Genomic DNA, 25,757 nt, shown 5'->3' with positions numbered 1-25,757 from the left:
GAAATTAATAACTCGGTGTCAAATCGGGGAAAAGTAAAGAAAGCATTAGTAACAGGTGGTAAATCTGAGAGAAGCGGGTGGAAACCACGGAAAGGAAAAGCTAGCGTTTGACCGGGAGACTCCCATAATCCCCTGGACTTTGGCTCCCAGGGGTGCTTTTGTCAGGCCTTCGGGGCTCCCTGTGAGGTGGGCTGACCTCGGCAGTCTGCGTGGGAACGACCCTGCGTACCTACACCGTTAATAGCCATGTGACGCTACAGGCGGCCATTGTCAGTGCAGTGTGGGAAAGCAATGAGAATGGAATAAATCAAGGTTATGGAGATGGATTCTAGCAGGTTGCTTTTATTTATTTATTTTACCCCCAAAAGACTATGGAAACCCAGCTCACGCTGCAGCGCTACAGACGCTACTTATCAGTCAACACAGGCTATATTAGCTCTAGCATGCTAACTGTACTTTTTAGTGGGCAGTTGGGCTCAGTGGGGGGTCATTTGGCATCCAGCATCGGAAATTCTCCTTACAAAAGGCCGAGAAAATGGCAAATATTTGGTTTTTAATACGCGACTATTTCGAATCTACTTGTTTTGAAGTTTAGCTTCTTGTCAACTGTGCTCCTCCGCGCTACCAAAGGGGGGACAAACACTATTTTTAACTTTGAGTCTCACAAAAGTAGACGACACGGAGCAGCCAGAGTGAGGCCAGGCCCGGTCGTCTGAAGATTTCAGTCTGATCTACGTCTCAGCCTGCGACAGGAGCCCAGACACTCAGCCGCTCCGCTCCGCTCCGCCAACGCCAAACGCAGCGTCACTTCAAACCCGTATTAGATCTCTGGTTAGGAATCAATAACACAGCGTGATATTAGTTCAAATCAATGCGCACTCCACAAACCGTCACCGTTCCAGGCACGTGAACAATCTCCCCTTTACTTGAGTGTCACCTAATTCTGCTAATAAAAGATAAGAAATATTACTGTTGTAATAAAATGTCACCGTCTGACGTCTCCTTTGTGCAATTAGGCATTAAGCTGATGAACGCTTTTCACTCGACAAATAATTCTGACATAGAAACAACACATTAAAAATAATCATTTCCTGTCATTTATCAGGCTCCTCCTGGTTTGAACTATATTAAGAACAAAAGTCCACAGCAATGTAATTTAATGTTTATTTATGTAGAGAGATCTTTAAAGAGCTCCCATAAAAGAAACTACCCCCCGCCCCCCATGGACTGGTTTTACTGGGCTCCCAGTCCAGCCGCCGGGCCTCTGCGTTAGTGGGTAAATCTGTGCAAAGCAGCAGCAGCTCGTCCAGCGTGAACCGCCATGCAGCAAAAAAAGACAGTGGGGGGGGGCAGGACAGGCGGGGTTACTGGCTGATGCATCCCACCGAGGGGGCAACCTACAGTGCCTACTGTGATTGAGCAGCATGGCATTACTGGGGTGGTAGCGGTATTTCACCGGCAGACTGCGGGCCCGGTTCAGTCGGCTCTGGGCCAGGGGTCTGGCCGCCATGTCTCCTGGACCCGAGATACTGAGGCGCAGTTTGGAGGGGTCGGCCTCGGGCCGCCTGGGGAGCAGGCTTCCTTTACGGTTATTAACAAGGGGGACGCTGGGGGGGCCCGGGTGGAGCGGCGGGTCCTGGTGGGGGTGCAGGGTGTCGGGAAGCAACGCATTTGAGGTGTTGGAGGTGGAGGCGCAGGCGGTGGGTTTAATCGATCGCTTTTGAAAGGACGGCCTAACGTGGTCCGATACTGTCAAACAATGGAGAATAAAGAGTCAGTCAGAGGGAGGCCCGAGAGCTTCGACAAGGAAATTAGCTTCCACTCTTTGCTGATTCATTTGGGGGGTGAAATATTAATAACTGGAATGTGTTTCGGAGTCACGGGTGCATTTTTAATTTTGGTGTCATTGCTTCGTGATGCAAACGGAGCTAAACTCGCTAAACTCTGCGTAACGTTCCCTTTATTTGTGACGGACAGGTCTGAATTAATCATTTCAGTTTCACGCAGCACTTGTGTTCCTCTTTCTTTCCGAACAAAGCAAATGTGGTTATGTCAGATCTCATCAGACGGTTTGTCGGCTCAAGCATAAGTTTAATGTTTGAATGCTACTTTCACGGGAAAAATATAATAGGACGCCTAATAATTTATAGTATAATTCATTTTAAAGGCTTCGTCTTCATTAAAAATGCAGGGCCTCGTTTTGGATCGGCTGTGGAATTGATTTCCAGGCTCGCAGACAGTGTCGCCGTCATCAGAACATCAAGATCCTGATGTCCTCTGCAGTAACCAGCTCTGACACTGACAAACACACGTGTCGAGTTCTGTGCAAACACGCTGCGATCCACGCGCACGCACGCTGTGCGTTAGCGCGCACTGCAAGGGGGCTGCAGAGTTGAAGGGGACAGGGTGGTTGGTTGGTTGGAGGGGAGAGAGAGCATGCTTGGGTGGCCCCGGGCGATAAACAGACGTTTATCCCGACCGTCAGCTGCCTCCTTGATTTACGGGGCGCCACCGATCGCTCCTGGATTCATCTGGCCCTTGTCAAACACGCGCAGCGTTCGAGCGCGCTCACCCGCCCTGGCAGCTCCACTGTGCATCCTGAACCACCCAGACGGCAACTGTCCCTTCCCGAAATGCTAATCACATGATGGTGCTGTCCCGCATGCAAGCTTTATCGGCTCGCCGGGACCCAGAGTCGAAACAGCGGGGGGGGCGGGGGGGGACTCTCCTCGGGGCTGAACTGGTTTGTCCCTGACTGCGTTTTGCTGCACCGCAACTGCGTGAAAAGCTTTCTCTGCCATGCACTGGTGCTCTGCTGCTGCACAGGAATGGGAATGACTGCTGGAATTACTTGCAGCTCCGCCAGGAAGCAATATTCCTAAACAACAATCGAATCGCCCAGCAAAACACAAAGCATATACATAGAGGTGGGGGATTTAGAGTTCAGTCAGAAATAAGGCTTTCAACAGTTGTTATGGAATGTGAGATTTACCTAACTTGCAATCAGCTTTGAATCGAACACCAGCCTCTTTTTGGCTTCCACTGTTCCCTGGTGTTGTAGCGCCATCTGCTGCTACACGCAGCACAATGCAAAAAGAATAGTTCAAGGGTGCGTTATGGGAAGGAATTCGCTATTAGTTGCCAGTTCAATCAGGAATTATTGCTTCAGTTTCCAGTCTATATGTGGGGACATTAGGTAATAACAGTTCAGTGTTCAACCTACTGAACACAGCTTAAGATCTACATATCTGGATGTGCAGAAATGTTTTAAAAAATACTAGCGAGACAAAATAAACATGATTAATCATGTCAAATGGTGTGATGAAGAATCTATGTTGAAAAACGGCTGAAGAAGAGAAGAGAACAGAGAAACACACTTACATGATCTGACAAATCCATTAAATCTATAAGTGGCTAAAGAGAATACAAAGACAAGCGGCCGTCACACAGAGGGACAGAGGACGTGATGACACAGCAGACGGCAACGTGGTGGATGGAGGTGCAGCAAATGGAGGGATGGATGGATAAAGATGACAGAATATCTGGCAGGTGGGTCAGATGAATTTGTCTAAAACTGTAAAAGGAGCTGAATCTGACCCCAAAAACCACCCGCGTGAGGGCAAACAAACGGCTCTTTCTCGCCGAGTCGTCCCCCCGAGATCCACTAAAATCCGCCGTATCACGAGTGAGGAGGGTAGTAATAATAGCACTGGTGTAGTGGTACTGGTTCTGGTGCTGACACCCACTACTCACTCCAGTAGTAAAGGTCAGAAGGGGCCCCCAAGCTGGCCTGTGACACAGATCCTCAAACAGGGACCCGCAGTGGCCCTGGCATCTGTCTCTAGCAATTTGCCAGCGCCACAGAGGCGCAGCACACTAACGGGCTAGCGTCTGGGGCGTAGCGAGGCAGCATAGGACAGAGTGCGTGTGTGTGTGTGTGTGTGTGTGGGAGGGGGGGTGTAAGGCTGCCTGGTGGACAGGAGCTGTCAGGGCAAGTTTGGTGACAGACCAGCAGGGCTGGAAAAATGAAAATGCAAACATAATTTCTGTGTCAGGAGAGATCAGGTCCCCGGCGATGAGGAGCAGACGCATGCACGGACGTGGAGATACGAGCGCACGTTGTTACACACACAAGGATGTGCACATGCACACACCCGCAGAGAAGAAGGCCACAGCTCTCGCCACAAGCACCTCCCAGGCCTGGATGTCTTTACTGCAGCTTCAGTTTAAAAAAAGCCAACAACGTGTCACGTCTCTCACTTTTCTCCCAGCTGGGCTGACTGGGACGGTGGCCCGGTCACCAAGGAGCATCGCACAAGGGCCAGAAGTAAACTCTGCAACTGGGTGAGCAACTCCGGAGGTCAGGAAACTGACAGAACGGTACGCTAGAAAAAGTGTTTAAGATGCTCCAAGACACGGAAAAATAACTAAAGCGGGATATCTGAGCTGTCGACTACAAACAAACCACTGGGAGGAGAAAAACTTGTTTTCTAGGACAACTTTTCTAACCTTTTATGTGCGAATGCGCTCAGGATTTGATCATCTTTTGAAACCCATCAATTATAACGTAACTAATTAGAGGAGGGCCACACAAACGTGGTGTCTGTGTGGTCCGACTGCTATCAATGACGAGCACGATCGATTATTATCCTCGGAAAACTGCTTCAGATGTACCGACAGCATGAAGTCATCACGAGCAAAGACGTCTTATCCTCCCTGTCTGGTGGAAACGCGGCAGGAAATGGCGAGAGGAAATCCAACAATCCCGCCTGACAAAGCCCGACGCGCCGGTGCAGCCGGCCCACTTTGTTCAGACGCAGTCCGAGTTGAAAAGGGAAGGAAATCCAAGACAGGGGAGGCTTTCCTGAAATCCTACAGGGGTTGAGGGAGTACTGAGATCAGTAACCATGTAATGGCCACTAATTGGTGCCGAGGGATCTCAGCGCGGGCCGAAAAACTGCGAGAGGCCGGGCCAAACTCATCACGCCATGTTTGACGCTAATCTAGGCTGAGTCGGCGGACGGTGGGAGAATGCTGAGGAGGAAATCAGATCTGTACGTCCTAAAGCGGAGCTTTGATTTCTGCTCCTGCTGCTGCCACGTCTAATTGACAGACAATTTAGTAGCTCTCATCCACTCCAGAGGAAAATGGAGGAGGAACATCCAGGAGGTTTTGCCCCCCGACCTTTTTCCTTTAACTCATTTTTAAGTTCTCAGATTCGATTTGCTCTCCTCTCTTATAAAACTGCTCTCTGGTTATTTGATTTTTCATCCTGTCGACTGCTCTTTTTCCCCCCCAGATTGGCCAGGAGAGACGCTAAACATGTCAGACGTCCGTTTAAGGCAGCTTAAAACGGTCCCAGCCATCCCGAAACGGATGCTGGAGCTGCTGCCACCTGATGTTGAACGTGTCGATGCGCCGGATTTATGAGCCTTCACCCTTCTAGCGTTTTGTCAGGTCTGGAGTTAAAACAAAGGTCAAAAAATAGACGATAAAAGGAAAATACACAGACAGCTCAACCCAAAAGAATTCAAATGATAAACCAAACAAACCCAAGATAAATGATTTAAAACACACGACGCATCAAAACCTTCAGAACACAAGTACAGTCCAGTGGTACACACACATCTTACCTTCCTTTTTGTTTTTAAAGGGTCAAAAACATTTATTATCAGTGGTAATTTTATCACACAACTGCACGAGTGGCGCAGCATGCGGAGCCACGTCTGACAGCTACAGTCGTGTACAGCAGCACCATAGAGCCACAGCACCACACACACACACACTACCCACCACACTAATGTAGAGAGAGAGAGAGACAGGTACAGAGAGAGAGAGAGAGATACAGAGGGACAGAGAGAGAGACAGATACAGAGAGAGAGAGACAGAACGAGAGAGATACAGAGAGAGAGAGAGAGAGACAGATACAGAGAGACAGAGAGATACAGAGACAGAGAGAGAGAGAGAGACAGGTCTGCAGCAGCTACAGTCACACGCTACTCCACATGGACCACAGGAACACACCTATCAGTTACGGTACCTCTGCACATGAAGCACACATCACAGACATTTAACAGCATGTGTTGGGCGGTGTCACTTACAGGCACGTAAAGTGGTTGCGCAATCATGAACAGAGACAGAGGAAAGTGGGTAGGCCCTCTGAAGGGTGTCCATGTTACTATGTACACTGCCTGACATGCAAGAGCAGTCTTGCTCTGAACGGCCGCAATCAAAACAACATGCCAGTTTCATTCGTTTGTAGACGGACATCTTGGCTACGGTCATGTATTTGGATGAGAGGAGAGGAAAAGCAGCAGGTTAATGGCAAAAAAGGAGAAATATTCATCCAAGGGGTGGGGGGAGAGGAAGTCTGGAGGTAACTTCATCAGAAAGTGCAAGCCTTAGTCACCCGCTCCCACAGACTTGAGCCTCAGGATTAAATAAGCACAATTAAAACAGGTTTACTTAGTGGCCAATTCAGGATTTCAAATGCAGCTTTCGACACAACATGGAGCACAAACAGGAAGTCACTGTGATTATGATGGTTTTCAAGAGGTCAAGCTGTGTGCTAAGGCTGTAACAAGTCAAAAATCATAATATTGGACAAGAGGGGTGAGGAGACAGGAGAGAAGAAGGGAGCCATTCAGGGAAAAGAGGCATGAGCAATGTCTTCAGCAGCAAACCTCATACAGTGTTTCATACAGTTTGGATTTGTTAACATCCTCTATGCATTTGGCTAAAGGAGTGGATCACGTACCTGTATCCCCATCATGCAGCTGCAGCGCCTCTGTCCACGGCATCACACTAGCGCTCTAGTCTAGACTGGCCAGTTCATGCGTTCACGAGTGCTGTCACACTGCAGCAGCTTTCACTCCTCCACTACTGCTGGGAAGCTCCGCTCACAGGTGTGTTTATAGTGCGCCTGTTTATGTGTGTGGAGCAGGAAACTTGTATGGCTGTTTGTGTTGTGATAGCCTGATGCTAGTCAACGTTAGCAAGCTCTTGATCACTGGGTTTGAACATCATTAGAAAATATGTTGTGCCATTTAAAGCCTGTATCAAGAATACTTTATTGTTGATTGAGAGAACAAATAGTGTGATTCCTTACCATTAACTGGAATCTGAACAAATTTGAGTGATAAAATTCAAACACAAGTGCATTTGTGTGACAAAATAAATCAAATCTATCGATGTGTACTCAAGCCAGATGCACATCTTCTACAACAATAAGTAATAAACTTGAAAAAGGATCCTGTTGTGAGGATGCAACTCTCTGTAGCTGGTGACAGTATTGTGGCTGCAGTGTGTGTGTGTGTGTGTGTGTGTGTGAAGCTCTGAACCCCAAGAGCAGTGGGAGTGAAAGTCCCCAGAGCAGCACATCTAGATTGCTGTGACGCTAGGCAGAAACAGTCCCTGGTTCCCATTCCTTCACTGTCAAGGTGCAAACAGACAGCAGAATAATACTGTCTGACACCTTCACACAGACACTCGCGCCATCTCTGGCTCTCCAGTCGCACTCTCAAATCAGATCTTGGAGAATGTTTGAGCATCTTCCGAAGGAAAGAATGGGAATCACACATGGTAGCCTGTGGGTCAGGGACCGTGGCGTCCGTCGGCGTGCGCCTGTGCTTTATGAGCGTGTAATAAGCATGCAGAAATGGCCGGTTTGTTTTCAGCAGAAGGGGAGGTAGAGATATCACAGCATGGCAGACGAGTGCAGCGACTTCATGCTGACACTGATTGACTTCAGAGTTTTGGCTTGTGCACAGTTTACGTATGTTGTGAGACGATTACGGACACATGGAAGTGGTGGTGGTGGGGGGTAACACAAGACACACACACGCACAGACACACAATGACATATGCCTTTGACTTCACAAACACACAGATTGAGCTCTGGGCGTGTAAAAGTGTCCGTTTCATGGTATTCTTAAGTGGAGATTCAACATCACTGCTGCCCTGATAAAATGTCTACGTAGACCTGATCAGTCCTGGTCTTCAGCCTACTGGAACAGAAGCTATCAGGGCACTATGTTGAATAGGACGGATGCTCCACAGAAAAAAAAAACACAGTTCTGATGTGTCGCTGTAAAGATTCAGCACTCAGCAAGAGTGCAAGGGATGAAACAGAAGTTTGGAGGACAGGCAGACGCTGTCCTGCAGCCTAAATCCAATAATAATCAATAGCAATAAAATTAGTTTTGATTAGACATATTTTCCCGGTGCTAGAAAATATAATTGTTTCGTCCTTGCATTTTTACTGGAGGCCTTCGGGGGGGTTTGTTTCCTCTACAAACATCATCACGTAAGTTATATTGTGTGACACTGGCACGGCAGCCCCATCTAGAGGTCATCTAGTGCTATGACATCTCAGGAGTATTTTTTCCATGATTCCATGAAAGTAGATTTTTTCCCATGAGTTAAAAAAGAAAATAACAATAATAATACTAAAGGGCCCAACAACTGCCCAGACTTGAAATGCACAAGAGGAGTGTGATTTCAATTCTGAGATGGAATGATGGACGCAGAAGCCTCAGCCTGTGCAGGATGAGGACCCAGAGTTTACACAGTCAGCCATCACAGAGAGGTGCGACCAGAGGGAGACCAGAATGTTTTGATTGTATTGTGGCAACTTTGCAGGTTACAACTCAGGGAGCTACTCACAAAGACATTTTCTGCTCCCTGTGCTCAAAGAATTGACTAAAACTGGCTTTGACACAAAACCGTCCAAATTTTGATCTGATCGGCTCTTGTTTCTTTATTGTTTTAATGATTCGTTATCATGCTCTGTGGTCCAAAAGCCTTCTTGGAAAGCTAAAATAAGTAGGTTCCTTGTAGGTAATCCACCGGGGAGAGCTGCAGACCTCTTCAGCCACATTTAGGTTGCGCTGAAATTAGCACATGGGCTGATTGGGAGGCCTGCTTTGGGTTCGATTACTGCATCTTTGGTTTGGTTCTGGTCTGAGCACAGTGTAGTAATGAAAGGCGAGGAGAGGGATGAAGAAGCTACACTGGTACATGCAACATATATACAGTATAATATTTGCCCAGGAGGAAAAGAAAAAATACTTGCACTGCACTCTGGGTAATAGTACACCTATATATTTATATATATGTATTTTACTCACAATAAATCACTACCAGTGAGTGGTTAAAATAAAGTGTTGTTTTCCAATGGCAGCAGGGGAGGAAATACATCAAAAGTGTGTCACTGGTCATAAAGAAACATGGGAAAGAACAACAGAACAAAACATGATAGAGCAGAACATACTTCAGCGCACACACAGAGTTCCATTACGGTAATGGAACTGTCACCTTCTCTAAATGCAACGCTCCTGTCGGAAACAAGTGTAACACGATAACACATAACGCTGTGTCCGTCGCCGCGGTCCGAGACGTTGAGACATTAAGAAAGCAGAGAGAGGTAAACAGTCTGTCTGGATGAAACCTGGGTGTGAAGGGTCTGCTGGCTGTACAAGAGGAAAAACAGGTTCGACTAATTGAAACGACACAGACAAAAGAATGTCTATTTTTAACCTGAGCACCGTCTGTGTCGGCCTGCCTACTGTAGCCGACTGTGACCTTTAGTGGAAATATGCGATATTCGCCTAAATTATTTATTTACCGGCTAACGCGTCCTGACATGTGACAAGCGCACGTAGGTCAGGTTACATCTGTGTGCCACCGCTGCCTTAATGGTAATGTTATGTCCTGGCGTCTTCATCTGACAGGGACATTGGTGTATTCTGAAATGTCCTCATAATGTGTGCGACTACAACTGGTGTGTGTGACCTTAAAACCCCCGAGAAGAGAAGAGGGAGCTAATTTTCAAAGCGCACCCAAGCGCAACTTGACGATTCGTATGTAAAAATCGGGATTTGGGCAAAGAAAGATGACAATCAAAGATGGGGAAATCCATATTTATAACACAGGTGACTGATGGTTGGAGCGTAATGGAGGGGGTGGAAGTTAAGCAAGGACCCGTCATAAAAATATGAATTTCTGAAGAACACAGGGGTCCGTGTAATGAATGTGATGCGAGGTGTAACGACACAGGCAGAACGACAGGCGAGGTGACGGGAAGTGAAGGACTCGGCAGGAGAAAGACGCGGCTACTCACGTCGTTTGCAGCCGCACTTCTTGATCCGTTTGGGGTCGGTGATGTCGTCGTGACAAGCTTTGCAGTAGTAAAATGCTCTGAAACCAGCAACCGTGAGTGTTTATTAGGTTCAAACATCAGGTTCTCCTACAGGTGGCGCGTGCTGCTGGTCAGGGCACCCTGGGTTACCTCTTTACTTCTTTGGCGTCACTGGCGATAAAGAATCCCAGTGTTCCCTCCTGCATTTTGACGTGGTTCCCCGGGTTGATGAGGATGCTGGGTATTCAGAGACAGACACAGCGTGCAAGTTAACTCCTGCCCGTCAGGCTGCTCATGCAAACAACTCGCTAATCAAGAGGAATGGTACACACTCCTGGAAAGTCGTTCACCAGGGTCTGTTTTTTTTATTTTAAATCATTATTATTATTATCAACATTATTAGTATTGTCCAGGTTTCACCCCTGCTAAAATTTCATAATCCCGATAGAGGGGATACAAGGGCACGATTGAAGGTTCAATCTTGAATCTTTTTGCATCCAGAACACTATTGTGAGGTGAGAGAGGTAGGAATTAAGAGAAAGAAGGCCAAAGATAGAATTCAAATCATGAGAGGGTTTAGTCATTAATTAACAAATGTGTGTGTGTTACGAGTGGTAACTCTGGTTAGTATTGGACGTGGGATGTGAAGGAATGAACAGCTCTTTTCTTATCAACCTAAAGCCAAATCTCCTCTGTGAGAGTAAAAACTCAAAAACCGCAGCCAAGACATTTATTTGTCAGTAAAGTGTGGCTACGCTAATTAGCTACACGCTACCACCAGTCAAACCGTTCTAATATAAAAGGGACATTTTTAAGAAGACTGGCTGTATCATTCCCCATTAATTAGGCTAAAACGAAGGCACCACACACTTACGTTACACTCACACACACACCCCGGTCATTAATGGTCACCTGTGGGCAACAGTCATCAATGATGCGAGTGTGAGCAAACCGACAAGCCTTCAACGGTCACACTCCTTTAAAATCCGAGCCCAGATGAAAGATGGTGGAGTTCCTTCCTTTTTTTTGTTTTTTTTCTCTCCCCCCTTCTTAACATTTTGACTTGGATCAATTTGCAGCAAACGTACCACATCGGTTCGGCTGACTGTCACAGCAGTTTGACAAAAAAATAAATAAATCTGCCAATTTTAAGAGAGACGGGACGTCTAATTTATGACATCTTTGCTCTGAGCTCTAGAAAAGGTTACACTGGAGAAAATAAGCAAAATATATTAAGGGAGCAATTGAATCCATAAACAGGCTGTGATCAAACTGCACCAGCAGTGCAGAGATTTTAAATAGAATCTCGTACTCAGATTGAATGGCCCCCACACATAAACAGGCGTCACGCCCGGCATGCACGTTAGTGAAAACATATCAAATAAAACAGATCAAGTCACAAACATTGCTGCCCAAATCTGAGATTTTAAAGGAGGTTTGGGTTGTTTTTTGGGGGTTTTTCTGCAGTCGGACTGAAGTTTAGAGAGCAAAGCAAAACCTCATATTGTGAGCAACAAAGCAGGCGTCAGCGACAGTGTCGTGTCATGCAGAACCAAACAGCGTGAAGAAGACGAGAATCAAACAGAAAAGGCATCGCCACTTCAGGACATTTATAGGGACGAGTACGTAGATGCAGACGGTTGCAGTAACTTCTGTGCAGTTGGATTGTTTCTCAAACACCAAACTGACAGGAAGTGACCTCACTTGGGAACATCTACTCGAGAGACGCATGAACAGGGCTGCACATGGTGGCTGTGATGCACAGAGACACACACACACACACACGTGTTCACACAGGAAACCCTCCTCCTCCTCCTCCTCCTCCTCCTCCTCCTCCACGCAGACGCACGGACCGCACGTGCACAGATGGGTTTATGTTTAGCAGTGGCGGCATGAGGGTGTGATGGGATGCAAAAGTGAAATGTGGGGCACTCGTAACGGCCGTAGCTTCGCGATATTCACTCTCATTTTGGATGAACGTTACTGCTATCCAAATTCAACAGCTCCAAGCTCCGACTGAGTGATGGTGAGTAAAAATACAAAGATCGGTGATGTGACGCAGTGGTAAAGAAAAAAAAAAGAGACATGCTGTCAAATCAGCTGCTGCCTACAGCAAATATGCTCCTTTTCTTTCTGGATTTAATGAGAACAACAGATTATTCGTTCTTATCAACCCAACGTCGGAGGCCTAAAGCACGTGCAAACAACGTCTCGCTGATTCGGAGTCACGAGGAACCATGAAGTACTGCTCTGGTGATGGTCAAAAAGAAAGAGACTGAGGGAAAAAGGCCGGCCGCACACACAGCAGAGCCACTGAGCAACACTGAAAAGGAACTCAAAGTGGAGAAACAAGTGAACAGAGGACGGGGAAAGGGACAGAAGTGGAAAAGGTCAAACAAGAGGTAGATAATGGAGAGGGTGAGCGTTTGGCCTCGATACAGCGACAACAGCAAAGACAAGGAAACGGCACTTCTACAAACAGGTCCAATTTATCTAGCCTCTCTCTGCCTGCAAAGAAGTTAGTGCATAAAGCACAAGGGACACCATAAAAAAGAGGTTTTTAAAAAGAAGCCTGTGAGATAGGGTTTGGTTGGGAAAATATCCTTGGGGGGGGACTCCCAAAGTCAGAAGCTTTAAAGTGGTGGAGATTGGGTGGAACTTTGGAAGTAAGATAAGGTAGAGGGCATACCGCTTTCGGCTTCTGCAAACAACAAGAAAAAAAATCTCAAATCAAACAGTTATCATCAACATAAAGGAGGGTTAAAGGAGACCTTTGCTACTGTTGCTCTGCCTGCCGAGGAGGTGCGGCGCATACGGCGCCACTAGTTACCCCACGCTCCTCCCTCAAAGTTTAGGTGAAAACGGTGGATAAAAACATTCTTGGGCACGAGAAAAACCCAGAATTCAGCGTCCAAATCATTAAAAAAGGGGGGGGGGAAAGGTAAGCAAGCGAGCTGTAGCCTTTAGAGTCTGGTCAGGAGCGCCATGTGCACAGAAATATTCGACAGGGGTGAATGGGGACGGGTGGTGGGGGGGTGGGCAGTTCAGAGATTACTGAAGAATAGTACTTCATGTTACTGATGGCAAGACTGACACTTGATGCAGCATTAGTGGTTAACAGACACAGCAGAATCCGGGTCGGGAAACACATGACATGGAATTCTGATGACATCGTTGGTCCTAAAGTGTTAACCAAGTATACAGGATATCAGAGGATTCTTAGGATTTCATTAAAACACGCCCTTTTTTATAGAATGGTAAACTGCACTTCTAAAAAAAAGGAGGAAATTAGGGGGATAATCGGTTGTGTCTGGTGCCGGTTGGTTGAAGTTCCAGTGTACAAACCTGCTCTCTCTTTGCTCAGACTTATATTCGATGGCAATGAGCAACAGCTTCAGCTTCACGTAACACAGCCTGGAAAACAAGCGCAGCCGTTAAAAGGCAGCACCAGCAGACGCCTGGCGCGCTCAAACCTCCGGAATTCTAATCCCAAATGCTCTTATTCATCTTCTCGTCCTCACCTCAGAGGTATTAGCCACCCACCGGTGGGTTTGCTGAGCAATACTTACTCACAGATGGTGGGGAAAGAGAGGCCCACAAAGGCACTGGACAAATACTCTGTGTACATCTCATTAGCCACGCCTTCCAGATAATACTTCTGCCACGTGTCCTCTTCAATCTGGCAAAGACAACAAGCACGTTCGTGTCACATGTGAAGGCAATAAGGGGGGGGAAAGCAAGGTTGTTTTCCCTCCGATGGCTGGCCAATGTGCTCTGCAGATGCTGCCCTGCACATCAGCCTGTTCATTATGAGGTGATCCATCATCTCTCCTGACATGAGAACACTTTCTGATAGAGACAAGCACCTCTTCACATTCCTAACTGCAGAAACTCTGAACCGATTCCACCTGAACCGTCACGGTAGGAAATATGACGTGCCGGGATGATTGAAAACACTTTAATGCGGGTCTTTCCTCCGGGCGAAGACGTTGAGGCTTCGCAGGGCATGAGCTGTGTTTGAGAGATGGAGTCCAGCTGTCAGCGGAGGGACGCACTGCAGACGTCTGGGGCTCCGATCCCAAATAAGCCTCTTTCACAGAAACAATGCACCTACTGTAGTGAAACCAAAGCCATCCGGAGCGTTACCTCGATGAAGGACCTCATGGAGAACAGGTTGGCCAGCATGGTGGACAGGCCCTGGGCCAGGCAGCTCTGGGCGATGAACCCTGCCTTCAGCTCCGCCAGGCAGATGGCGTCATCGCCCTCCTTCCAGTTCCAGCTCGGAATGTTCAGCAGATGAGCCTTCGTCACGTGAACAGAGACAGGAGGCCACAGGTTGAAGAGAACATATCAAAGGCTTCGTGCCTCACACTGAGGAAATGTGTAAATCCGAGTATGTGCTAACGGAACAACACAAAAGCACCTTACCTTGTTGTGATACTGCAGCATTTGTGTGATAATTCGGATTTTAGGATGGTAGTTCTTGATGGAAATGACCCTGCAAACAGGCAGAGGAGCGGTTACGCACAGGAGGTGGAACCAGGATGGTGTTGGGACCTTGCTTGGTTTCAACCTCATGATGTTGGAGGCGTCTTCAGCATCGGGATCTGGACAATACTTGTTGGCTAGGATAAGGCAGGCATCTGCTGACTCAATCTGTTCGGATAAAAAGACACCACCGCCATGTCACAAGCGCACTCCTTGCTCCATACAGCGTCTTTTCGCTTCTACCCTCTCTGCCGACGGTACCTTCACTCTGGCCAGATCGTGGGGGTTGAGAACAGATCCCTGGTAGAACTCCACTTGTGTAAAGTGGCGTTTGAACAAGGCTTCCAGCTCAAGATTAGGGGAAATACTAACACACAGAAGAGAGGAGAAAGGTCAGCGGGCGTGCGGCGACCCCACGGCCAGGCCGACGGGGCATCGACAGTCAACACGTGTTAGCAGCAGAAACACTTACTTATGGAGAAAAACAATTTCTACATTGACATCATCCCTGTCCTTGTGTAGGAAGTCTTTAAGGAAGTTGGAGACACTTTCGAGCGTAATATGACCACAGACCACAATGTGCCTGGAAGGGTGGAAGAAATCATCTTGAGTGGGCGACATAAATCACAGCAGACACTGGCACGTCTCCCGGAGATAATCAAGCCCCAGTTTTGTTTTGCTTTAAAAGATCTAACACAAATATAAACAGAAAGAATCTAAATACATGTCAAGAAACGTCTTTACAGAGCAAAGAATGACCCGGAATAAAAGGGAATCTGATGAAAGTGGTTGAACCGCTCAACTCTGAGGCACTTTAGAATATCGGGTCTAATCCCACAGCCCGCAGAGGTTGGAGTGACATCTGTTCTGCATCTAAAGAACGCGCTCCTCTGCCAAAGAGCCCCTCGCCATTCTCAGCAAATGCTGACAGACGTGGACATAAATATGATGATGCTTTCATACAGAACAATGTCCAAAACTTTCAAAGTGATGTGAGGGCCCGGGGACGACACAAACTCTAAACAGGCCTTCAGAATATCTGACGTGTCTCCTGGCCAAACGCAGATGTATCCGTCAGAGGGATGATGGGGAAAGTCTGACGTTAGGGCGGAACAACTTCACCGTTGCGGAATGTTTCTGTGTGGCCTGACCGGAGGAGCTTAGCTAGCTTTTCTGTTGCGCGGGTGTGAAAGATTTACCGGCGTTGAGGAATTTACGGCGGTCATCGTGACAGAAAACGGATTTCTGACGCACGCATATTTTGGATTATAATTACAGAATAAGTATCACCATTTAACCATATTGTCACGAATCTATCAGCATGAGGGAACTCAGCTGAACGCGCTTCAGGTTAACACCACCAAATCACATTGCTAACGCCCTAAATGAGAAACACGGCCCTCATATTAGCGCAGATTAGTCTGGACACTCGGCGGGCACTATAATTACCCTGCAGAGACCTGGAGGCAATCTGTGGAACGGCTACGGATGTGCCAGGAGACAAATGAACCACTTTAGCTAGGAGCTCTGAAGAGCTTTGCATTTCACACTTTAACATATTAGGTTACTCTTTCCTAAAATAAAGCGTGCGCTCGTGCGTTCATCCTGGCCCAGTTCTTATCTTCAAACCGCATTGGGTTTGTCCGATCTTTCATTTTAATGCCAGAAGCTTCACCGGCTCACGTGGACCCCGAGCCCTGATTATAAAGCTCACGACTGTCTGAGCTGGTTGGATCCACTGATGCTAGACAGGAACCACAGTCCAGATCACTGGGGGCATCGGGCAGGCTGGTTTAAACCCAGCTGGAGAAGACCTGGCACCGTGATGTGAGACACACCGAGGAGGACCGGCAGCATGTTGCAGGACCTAATGGGCCTCACGGATGTCACCCGCGTCCTTTAGAAGAATCTAATTAGCAAGTGCGACGGCCAGAGTTGAGCGGAGGGCTGAGAGCTCGGAGCAGCTGCCGTGTCGGTGGGCAGCCGGCAGCGTGTCAAACAGGACGTCTCTGATTTCAGCTGGAGAAAAACACTGGACGTCCTCCCAAATGTCCCTATCAGGACGTCCAGACGCGCATCGATCACACGGAGACACTGTGTTTTCATTTCTGACCGAGTAATAATGCACATTGCAGCACACACTACAAACCTGAGGGTGTAAATAAGTGTGTACACACACACACACACACACACACACAGAACACACACACACACACGCACACACACACACACACACAGAAACACATCATCCTCATAATATATGTGATTTCTTTTATCTGAGTTTAAACTGTTTTGTTTGGCTTTAACGTTATTACAGTGTTTAAGTTGTGAAAATGTTTGAATTACTTTAATAGAATCGATGCGCATGTTGTATATTTCATAATAATAATAAAACACAGTAACATAATTACACAGCTTGAATCTAAAAACAAATAGAATGAAGAAAAGGAAACTATACTTTAGACACAGGAAAACAAAAGAAATCGACCGAGGGACAGAAAAGGGTGACACACAATCACGCAATGCAGAGGGTTTTTTTTGTGCGTGCACACAGCGCATGCAGTCAGGAACCATCCCAGTTTAGAACTGGGGAGGTACTGGAGACAAAATGATTGACAGGAGCTCAAACGTCAGCAACAGAGGTCGCTCACTCGGTACTGCTCTAATCCTTAGACCACCCGATCGCCTTTCCACAAACCAGAACGCAGCTCCTGCTTCAACAACTTTAATGGAACTTTTGTGTGAGTGGTGCCGATAAATGGACTGTGGGCACCTTCACCTGCTCCACAGGCTAAAGAGCGGCACCTTTGTGTGCTGCCTTCAGGATAAAGCACATTTACGCTCTCTGGGCCTGCACACGGCAAGTTGCTCGCTCATGGCGAACCTCCAGAGGCGAATGTCAGAGTTCAGTCAGGGTTGAAAGCCGTTTCTATGCCAACCCCACTCCTACAGCCGGGGCTAATGGAAACCACAGAGTTGTAATGGAGACCGCAGAGCACCGAGAGCGCTGGACGCCAACGGAATGCAGAAGTTGTCATTATCATAGCGGTAAACACAGGCTAAATGCTTTCACTGCCCTCCGAGCACTGTGAGCAACACTAGAAGGAAAACTCAAGCTGTTTGGCTCCCAACGCGACTCCATCTCACTTCCAAATAACCTTCAAGGCCTGTTTCAAATGACAGCGTCCTGGCGAGATCAAGCAAGGGTCGCATTTAAAATAGTCCACAATGTGTCATGACCTCATCGCTCGTGCGCTCTGTAATCAGGCCGATACTTGTAATCTCCTAATCTCATTTCCATGACCCTTTTTGTGCTGACAGCTGTTAAATGACTGAACCCTTGATGGCAATCCTAAACCCATATGACAAAGCGGTCGTCTATGTGTCAGGTCCTATACTCGTAAACACCAAAATACACGCACACATCTGAGTGATTTAGCATGAAAGCCTGGTTCTGCTCCACGTCTGTGTGTTTGGTGGGTGTATTCTGATGGTTACCATATGTCTGCGCCGCATGTCTGACCAGAGAGAGGGATGGAAGTGGTTGTGGAAGGGGAAAATAAAGCATGTGGGAGAGACTATTCTCAGTTTTGACATGAGCTTCTCTCAACACCCATCTGTGTGTCTGGACTGGGGTCGCTGGCCAAACATAACATTTCATCAATCTTATCTCAATGACAGGGAAATGTTATTGGACAAAGGGGGTTTTTTCTCCCTCTCTCCCTCTAATGTTTCCTCCTGCCTAGATTCACATAGCGGGACAGGCTGACTGAACCCAGTGGGGGGGTGAGAAAGGAAAAGACAAAAGAGCCAGAAGTCACGGTAGTAGAGAAGCAGGAGAGAAGTCAACCTGCCTTATAAAATCAGTCTGTGTGCTGAGTGTCAGTAAAGTTTGAGCCACAAAAAGGTGGGGAGGGAAGGAAAAGTAGAGGAACTGTGGTTATACTGCACGGATGACCACAGTGTCGCACCTCTGCTGCGAGAGGCCGCATGAACGGAAAAAGAACGAGAGCGTCGGGGAGACAAACGGCGTCACCACACAGACACGAGATCCAGCAGAGCACCAGGAACCAAGCAGGCAAAGCAAGCCAGAAGCAACCGGGGGGGGCTCTAAAGGGAGCTGAGGCATCCAGCATTCAGGGTGTGGGAGCTGACTGAAGATCAGGGCCAGAGTTAATGTCAAGCACTGATGATGCGATGGGCTGGCGGTGACAGACATGAGGAAGGCGGCTTTTTCAGTTAGTCTGCAATTAACTGAGGGGCAGAAAAATCCAACAGATAATAAGAATTAAGAGAGACATGCTGGAAATGATGCAGCATTGAAAGAAAAAAGCTCCGTAAAACATGCAGGGGGAAAAAAAACAAGCAAAAGGAAGCAAGAAAAGAAATGCTATCCTGCAACAGCCATTGTGATTGATGATACTTGGAGAAGACCACCAATAATAATGTACTTGCAGTTGTTCAAAATTTCCATTTTCTTGTGGGAAAGCTCCATTAGAAGTGGATGGTAGGGGTTTCATGACTGTTTTGCTTGTGCGGTTTGTGGCCAGATCATCGCTAAAGGAAGGCCTGCGTCGAGGGGGGGGGGGTGCGTGTGGCATGGATGTGGCGCTACAGCTGCAGGGGGGAGTCATGAAAGCTCTATGTTCCAAACTGAAGCGCAACACAGGATGTTTGATGGAGGACAAAGGAAGAAAAACAGCCACACAGAGAAAGATGGACAGAGCAAGATAAGGACACAAGGATGGAGAATGAAGAAGAGGACAGAGAGTGAAAGAGAGACATTACGGGGGGATGGGGGGGTGGACATGTGACCTATCTTGGCCAAGGTCTCCAGTCACACAGTGTGACTTGGTGCGATTAAAGTTGTACTGTTCCAGAAAAGTTAGGTTAACTAAACCCCAGCATCTAGAATCTTGACAGGGGTGCACTTGAGTCACACAACCACACCTTGACTGGATTTCAACTTACTTTCTGCCTCTTGTCGAGTTATAACTCCCTCCGTATTTCTTCCGATTAAGGATGAGAGCAGCAATTTCTGGCACGTAGCGAGCAAACATGGCCTACATGCATGGAACAGAAAAAAAAGAAAAAAGGCATGCAGAGAGGGTTCTACCACACACAGAAAAACAGCAGAACCATCTGGAATACTTACTTTCTCCCATTAACCGCACTATAGGAACCACCATATTTCTTGCGGTTTCCTATTAACTCTATGATTTCAGGGACGTAGCTGGCAAACATGGCCTAAGGAGAAGATAGAAGACAGGAGAAGAGACTAAAAAAGAGACTAATACGCCGCTTAGTGGATGCCTGGGGAAAATGGTGCACAAATCCAGATTTCTGAGGAGAGAAAAATATTACTTTCACTCCCTCATTGTCCGAGGAGTCTTCAAAAAAAATGATTTTGGGAGGGGGAAAAAAGCCCCATTTATTGAAGTGAAGAGCTTTTGTTTGATATGTGGGCGATAATTTTGCCACAGCAGATGAAGAATCTGGCTGTGAGAGCACCAAACATCTCTCTGGAGAGGAGACTTAAGAGACCTATGTGCCATGTTTTGTCCAACAAACACAGATGATCGGACAGGTCGATTTGAACAGGCCGGCCTGATGCCCCACAGCTGCAAAAAGCATTAAGACTCATTGGTTGGGCGGGAGGAAATGAGCTGAATGCATTTTGCAAAGTTTCAGCGGGCTATCTGAGCGTTCCCCTCTCCGGGTTTCCAGCTGCAGCGAGAAATCCGCACTTAAATCACGCTTGGAAAACGTAGCCACACACGGCTCTGGCAGGCCTGATGTGAGATGACGTGTGTTTAATACGATCCCTGGCGCTGGAATATCTGCAGCCTGGACTCATTATTCAGCCGCTGCCGCTGATAGGAAGCAGGCTGGAGCGCGAGCCCAAAGTCTTCCAGGGCTCTCAACACTGACAAAAACAACCCATCGCCATGGCCACATACTGTACACATGCACGCAGCTGCGGGCCATCAGCGCACGGCCGAGGCCTTTTCAGATACGGAACAAAGCAACTGCGATGTGGCCGCTTCCCCCGTCCCGTCCCGTCCCGTCCCGCCATCTCTGGCGTGCGCTCGCAGGTGTGTGCACCCGTGACACGCTCTCTGTCGCAGAGATCGGAGGTGGCGAGCGGGAGTTAGTGGGAGGCTGCTATTGCTATGGTAACAGTCAGGCCGGCCTAAACCTCATCTCCCTGCCCCTGTGTTTGTTGGAATTGTGGGAAGAGACACGAGAGGAGGGGTGTCCTGAAACCGCAACTGATTTAAGAGAACAGTAATAACATTATCAGACAAGAGCTTAAACTCTAATCAAATACAGGGAAGAAACAGGAGGACAGGAGACGGAGGAGCACGTAGTACTGTAGCTACAGCGGACAAAATACAGTGGGCGGGACGTACAGGTACACTGTAAATAGCATGTGTGTTTACAGTCAACATCCAACTGTGTTTAAAAAGAATATGCAATTACTAAAATACGTTAACAAAAGCACTTTCTCTTTCTGTTATATTATCCAACATTTAAACAATCTACAGATGGGGGCAGGCAGGAGACAGGAGGGGATCAAGGGAGTAAAGGAGAAGGAAAAACTCAATTTACCAAACCACCAAGGATGAAGAAGACCATAAACAGGCGTCCCAGGGTGGTTTTTGCATAGACGTCCCCGTAGCCTACTGTAGACATGGTAACCATCAGTAAATAGACACATTCCCAATAGGAAAGTGACTGGGAATTCTGGAAGTTTTCCCAAGGATCCCCTGAGTTTTCCACCTAAAACAGGGTCGGAAAGATACAGTTAGATGTCACTTTAACCAACAGTTTGCAAACAATCAAGTAAGGTTCAGCAAGAGGAGCCTTTTTTGAGCGTATGTCGCCCCCTAGTGGTCAAACAGCCAAGTTACGCCAACGAATATATTGACAATTAAATACATGTTAAAGTGCAACAAACAGTGACATGATAATCTGCAGCCACGCACATAACCCCTCCATCTTTAGCCTCCTCTAACCTTTAGGGGCATATTTCCAAACCTTTTCAGCGGTCTAAAATTGAGATTATGATTTCAGGATGGTAGGACGGGGAGGTCTGTTTCATCAAAACCATGGCGTGTTCCAGCCAGTCATCTTCATTAGCTGCTCATTACCAGTGAGGCACCTGTCCACTTACCAGATGTATGAAACCAGCAGCTGTGAGCCATGTGCTGATGAAGATAGAACACAGGTTCACCAGCTTGATGGAATTGCTGAGTAGAAGATGAAAAAAAACATGTGAATTATCTGATTCTCTGGGAACTGATGTGACGCTCAATAAAAAGGGACAACAGCTAGTTGATATTAACAAAGATATGTTGGGTTAGTTAAAGAGCAGAAGAGTTCCAGACAGGAAGCTTTACCTTGTTTTTAAAATATTCAAAAACTGTAAGATTTCAGAGAACTGTATCAACCTCAGCGCTCTCAGGAATCTTAAACCTGTGAGAAAAAGGGGGAGAGATTAACAGAGATCCATCACTTCAGACATGTTTCTGCTCCAGCCTGCAACACGATGCAGCCCTAAGTGAAGCAGCTGTGGGAAACATTAAATGGCCTCCATTAGTTCCATATGGATCTGAGCCCAGCTCTCATTGGGATTACACTGTGGGACAATGGGACACCTGCCTCTTTGTCCCTTTACGTAACCTGACTTATCCCTCAGAACTAGTGTTGGCCAGAGAACATGGACGTGTGTGTGTGTGTGTGTGTGTGTGTGTGTGTGACAAAAAGGCTCTTTGAAATCTTCACCACCAAATTATAACAAACAAAAAGGAGGGCAAATGCTTGACATCATCGACGCGCGCGGTTTTAGCTGGTGCACGTATATTTGCACGCTGATAATGAGGCTCTTACCCCAGTTAAAGAGGACGCGTAAAGCGGAGCGGACAGGACGGGGCCCTGTCCGTTTGTCCCTGTCCTCCTGTCTGTGGTGACCCTGTCTCACCCTGTACCCGTTCTGAAACAGGTCCCCGCAGGACTTCTTCCGTCTCCGCGTCTCCGGGAGCGGCTCCACGTTGGCGTCGCTGTGCGTGCGTCGATACACCAGCAGCTTCGGCGGAATCATCCTCGCAAAAAACGCGCTTCCTTCCTTCGATAGAAGCTGAAACTATTCGGAGCTTGTTTTTGTTCAAGCACCTCTGGAAAATGGACGGGTATTCCGAGTCAGAGAGAAAAAAGCCAAAAGTTCCGCACACGCACAAGGCTATTGTTCCTTTAATCGGCTTTCAGGACTGAGATTGGAGCCAAGCGCCACTCTAATATAGGTGGGATTTTGGTTTTCATTTTGGGGATGTAATCCTGGCGACCTGACGAGATTTACCTCTGCGTCACTATCGAACCTCGTTTGGTCTCCATCGACACAGCGACTGTCTGGAAGTCTGAGGCTGTCGGGGATTATCAGACATGGAGCAAAAATGAAAACAATACAGGACGGAATCAATAATCCCCACTACAGAACAGGTATCCTGTTTTCGGGGGGGGGGGGGGGCTTCAGGTAGCATCCGGACTGGGATCACCTCAGACCGAATCTCAGTGCACACAGAGAAGCATCGATATTTGATATGGAACCAATAAAAAGAGATTCCGTTTTATTCATTTTAGTCATTGAATATTATCTGTGCAGGGCAAAAAGCTTATTTTCTACAGCTAGACACCAAGGTCCAACATCCCATTATCATAATAAGCTGTTGCATGTGCACACGTGCGCATCGTCACGTGAGAAGCCACGCTCACATGTGCAAATGTCTGAGGGGGAAAAAAGCTGAATGAAACTCTGCTTCCTGGAAATCACGTGTTTGTGTTTGAGGAAAATCTCTGTCCCGCTCCAGCCAAAGCCTCATCTGGCCAGATGCTCATTCAAAAGGGTTTTTCCTGCTCAGTGCCCACTCTCGCTTCATTCAGGGTTTTGGAGCCGGGGCACGGCCTCCCGCTCACGTGTTCTGGCAGAGCCACCCACTGAGACCTTTCATCAATCAGCAGACGGGGATGGTTCATCCCGGATAATACGAGCAGCCCAGCCGGCAGGATTAGATTATACAGTCCAGGCAGCACTAAAGCAAACATATATACACACATTCCTACTGAAGACTACACTGGTTATCAAACATCTGTAGTGTATAGTGCATGATGTGCTGCGTTTAATATTGGCACATGTAAATATAAAATAAAAATGATTCATAAGGACCCTGGCTGCAGCAAAGAGGATTAAACTACAAATTCGTTTTCCTTGTCTGAACGTACAGAGTCATCCTGCCAGGGGCCAAATGCACATGCACTCATGCCCATGTCAGGTACTGTAAGCTTCTTTCGGCAGGAAAACACAGGCGATCAGAAACAGTGCGGTCAGTCGCCGCTAGGCGGCGGTAGCAGGTAAGACGCAACTGAAGGCGTCTCAAACCAGCGGAAACTAAGCAACAAACTCAAAAAACACAGCTTTAGCACTGCTATTTACTTTAAAATTTAATTTGAATGTTTTGAGCAAGTCCATAAATTTCAGACTACTTTGTTTGTTTTCGCTCTCTAGTTATTAAAGATAAAGTTAACTGAGAAATTAAACTGATGCTCGGTGAAAAAGAAAATAAAAACATCTTTCACATGAATCCTGAAACATTGAGACTCTCCTGGGGACAATGCTCAATTCAAGCAGCTAATGGAGATTAATTCCAGTTTCCAAGGAAGACCTCTGCTGAATTCTGCATCGGCCACGCAGACTTTTCCTCTTCTTAATCAATGTCCAATTAGCAGAGGCAGAGCAACTGTAACCCAAATTGCACCTTCCACCTTTGTGGGTGTGGAGCGGATGAGCGCACCAGTGCGCCGCGCGGGGCAGAACCCTTATTAGAGGTCTCTTTATACTCTAAGAACCCCTTCATTGGGTTGAGAAGAGTCTCATAAAGGAGTGGAATAGAAATAATTATGATATATCACAGTGGCTGTGGTGCGTTCACCCCTGAGTGACTGATGAGGAGGGCTGAACTCATCTGGAGGGAAGGAGAATAAAACATCCTTAAAACCACCCTGGCTCTCTCTTATGAAGCCTGTTAAGAGGCAATACACACCACACTAAATGAAAGTGGCAGCAATTATGGATCGGCCCAACGATTAGTAGAGAAACAATTACGTCCCAGTGCATGAAAACGCAGATGGGCGGTTGACAACATTGCAGCTATTTCGTTTAAGAGTGTGGAAACACATATATTCTAGAAAATATCTCCATTTACTTTCCTTTTGCAAGTTATTTTGCTACAGTAAATGGCAGCAAAGGTCCTTCCTTCATCCTCAGAGCCTGAATATTAATAGTTTCAGCACCCCATTAACTTCTTACCAGTTACACTGGATGGTTAGCTTACAACATATCTTGTTGCAGATCTACACGCTGTTAATTTTATAACTGGGGCTTTTCAGCATCGGTGCAACCAGCAGTAAACACTGCGTATGCTAGTGCCGTTCCACTCATCCCAAATTCAACATCCTCCAGAGCCAAACAGACTGAAGCCTTTCTGTCTTTAGAAGCAATATTAATAAACGTGTATTAATAGCTCTGGAATCTAGGACATCTCAAAACAATAGACTCCTCTGCTGACTCAAGGCAGCAGCTTAAACCACAGTCGGACATAAAAATGCACCTTTGCTTTGTACGCGGAGCCCAAACGTGGGCTGTTTAATGATCACAGGTAATTTATTCACTGCAGAATGTCAGGCGTCAGCCAGAGCGCCGTTTCCCAGGCTTTCATCATCCCCATTGAGACGCTAACAGATAAGAGGACACCAGGACACCTCACATCAGCAGAAATGCTTCAGTGATTTACGGTTCTGCACGAACATACCAAGCCGCTGGGTTCTGAAATACGTGGAAAACAGTTGCAGGAACATTTGTGCGTAGCTTAGAGATGATTAGGGACACTCCAATAAAGTGAAATTAAATGAAGAGTGCGTAAATATCACTGTTGTTGGACATACATGTGATGAAGAGCCACCTTTTGGACTGCAGTGCAATGTTAGGTCACGACACTGGAAGCACACACGGATCGTTACATAATTCTGGTTAGGGTGTATTCCAATCTGCTCATTCAAGAGTGTGTGTGTCTGTGTG

General features: G+C 47.1%; 1 protein-coding gene across 26 annotated transcripts in view; it reads right to left on the bottom strand.

Moving 5' to 3' along the window:
* kcnma1a (potassium large conductance calcium-activated channel, subfamily M, alpha member 1a) overlaps positions 1-25,757 on the bottom strand; it is an 86,034-nt gene that overhangs the window by 16,711 nt on the left and 43,566 nt on the right. For 9 of the 26 annotated variants that reach the window (XR_008952817.1, XM_057048096.1, XM_057048098.1 and 6 more), the window contains exons 6-21: positions 22,030-22,105; positions 21,804-21,879; positions 21,239-21,409; positions 19,782-19,873; positions 15,099-15,209; positions 14,888-14,993; positions 14,712-14,794; positions 14,567-14,636; positions 14,285-14,440; positions 13,708-13,817; positions 13,484-13,552; positions 12,828-12,839; positions 10,289-10,375; positions 10,121-10,197; positions 3,382-3,414; positions 2,993-3,073 (exon numbers count right to left, since the gene is read on the bottom strand). Coding sequence is in view for 25 of the 26 variants with exons in the window: in XM_057048096.1 (XP_056904076.1) it covers positions 2,993-3,073; positions 3,382-3,414; positions 10,121-10,197; positions 10,289-10,375; positions 12,828-12,839; positions 13,484-13,552; positions 13,708-13,817; positions 14,285-14,440; positions 14,567-14,636; positions 14,712-14,794; positions 14,888-14,993; positions 15,099-15,209; positions 19,782-19,873; positions 21,239-21,409; positions 21,804-21,879; positions 22,030-22,105 (1,410 nt within the window). In the remaining variant the exon portion in view is untranslated. Of the gene's footprint in view, positions 1-2,992; positions 3,074-3,381; positions 3,415-10,120; positions 10,198-10,288; positions 10,376-12,827; positions 12,840-13,483; positions 13,553-13,707; positions 13,818-14,284; positions 14,441-14,566; positions 14,637-14,711; positions 14,795-14,887; positions 14,994-15,098; positions 15,210-19,597; positions 19,690-19,781; positions 19,874-21,238; positions 21,410-21,803; positions 21,880-22,029; positions 22,106-25,757 lie in introns of all 26 variants that reach the window. The other 17 variants (XM_057048088.1, XM_057048099.1, XM_057048092.1 and 14 more) reach the window with 10 other exon arrangements.

This window comes from Takifugu flavidus, chromosome 11, assembly GCF_003711565.1.
Source record: "Takifugu flavidus isolate HTHZ2018 chromosome 11, ASM371156v2, whole genome shotgun sequence".
Classification (NCBI taxonomy): Eukaryota; Metazoa; Chordata; class Actinopteri; order Tetraodontiformes; family Tetraodontidae; genus Takifugu; species Takifugu flavidus.
The sequence above is the reverse complement of the archived record's forward strand: the minus strand, read 5'-3'. Positions and strand labels throughout refer to the sequence as shown.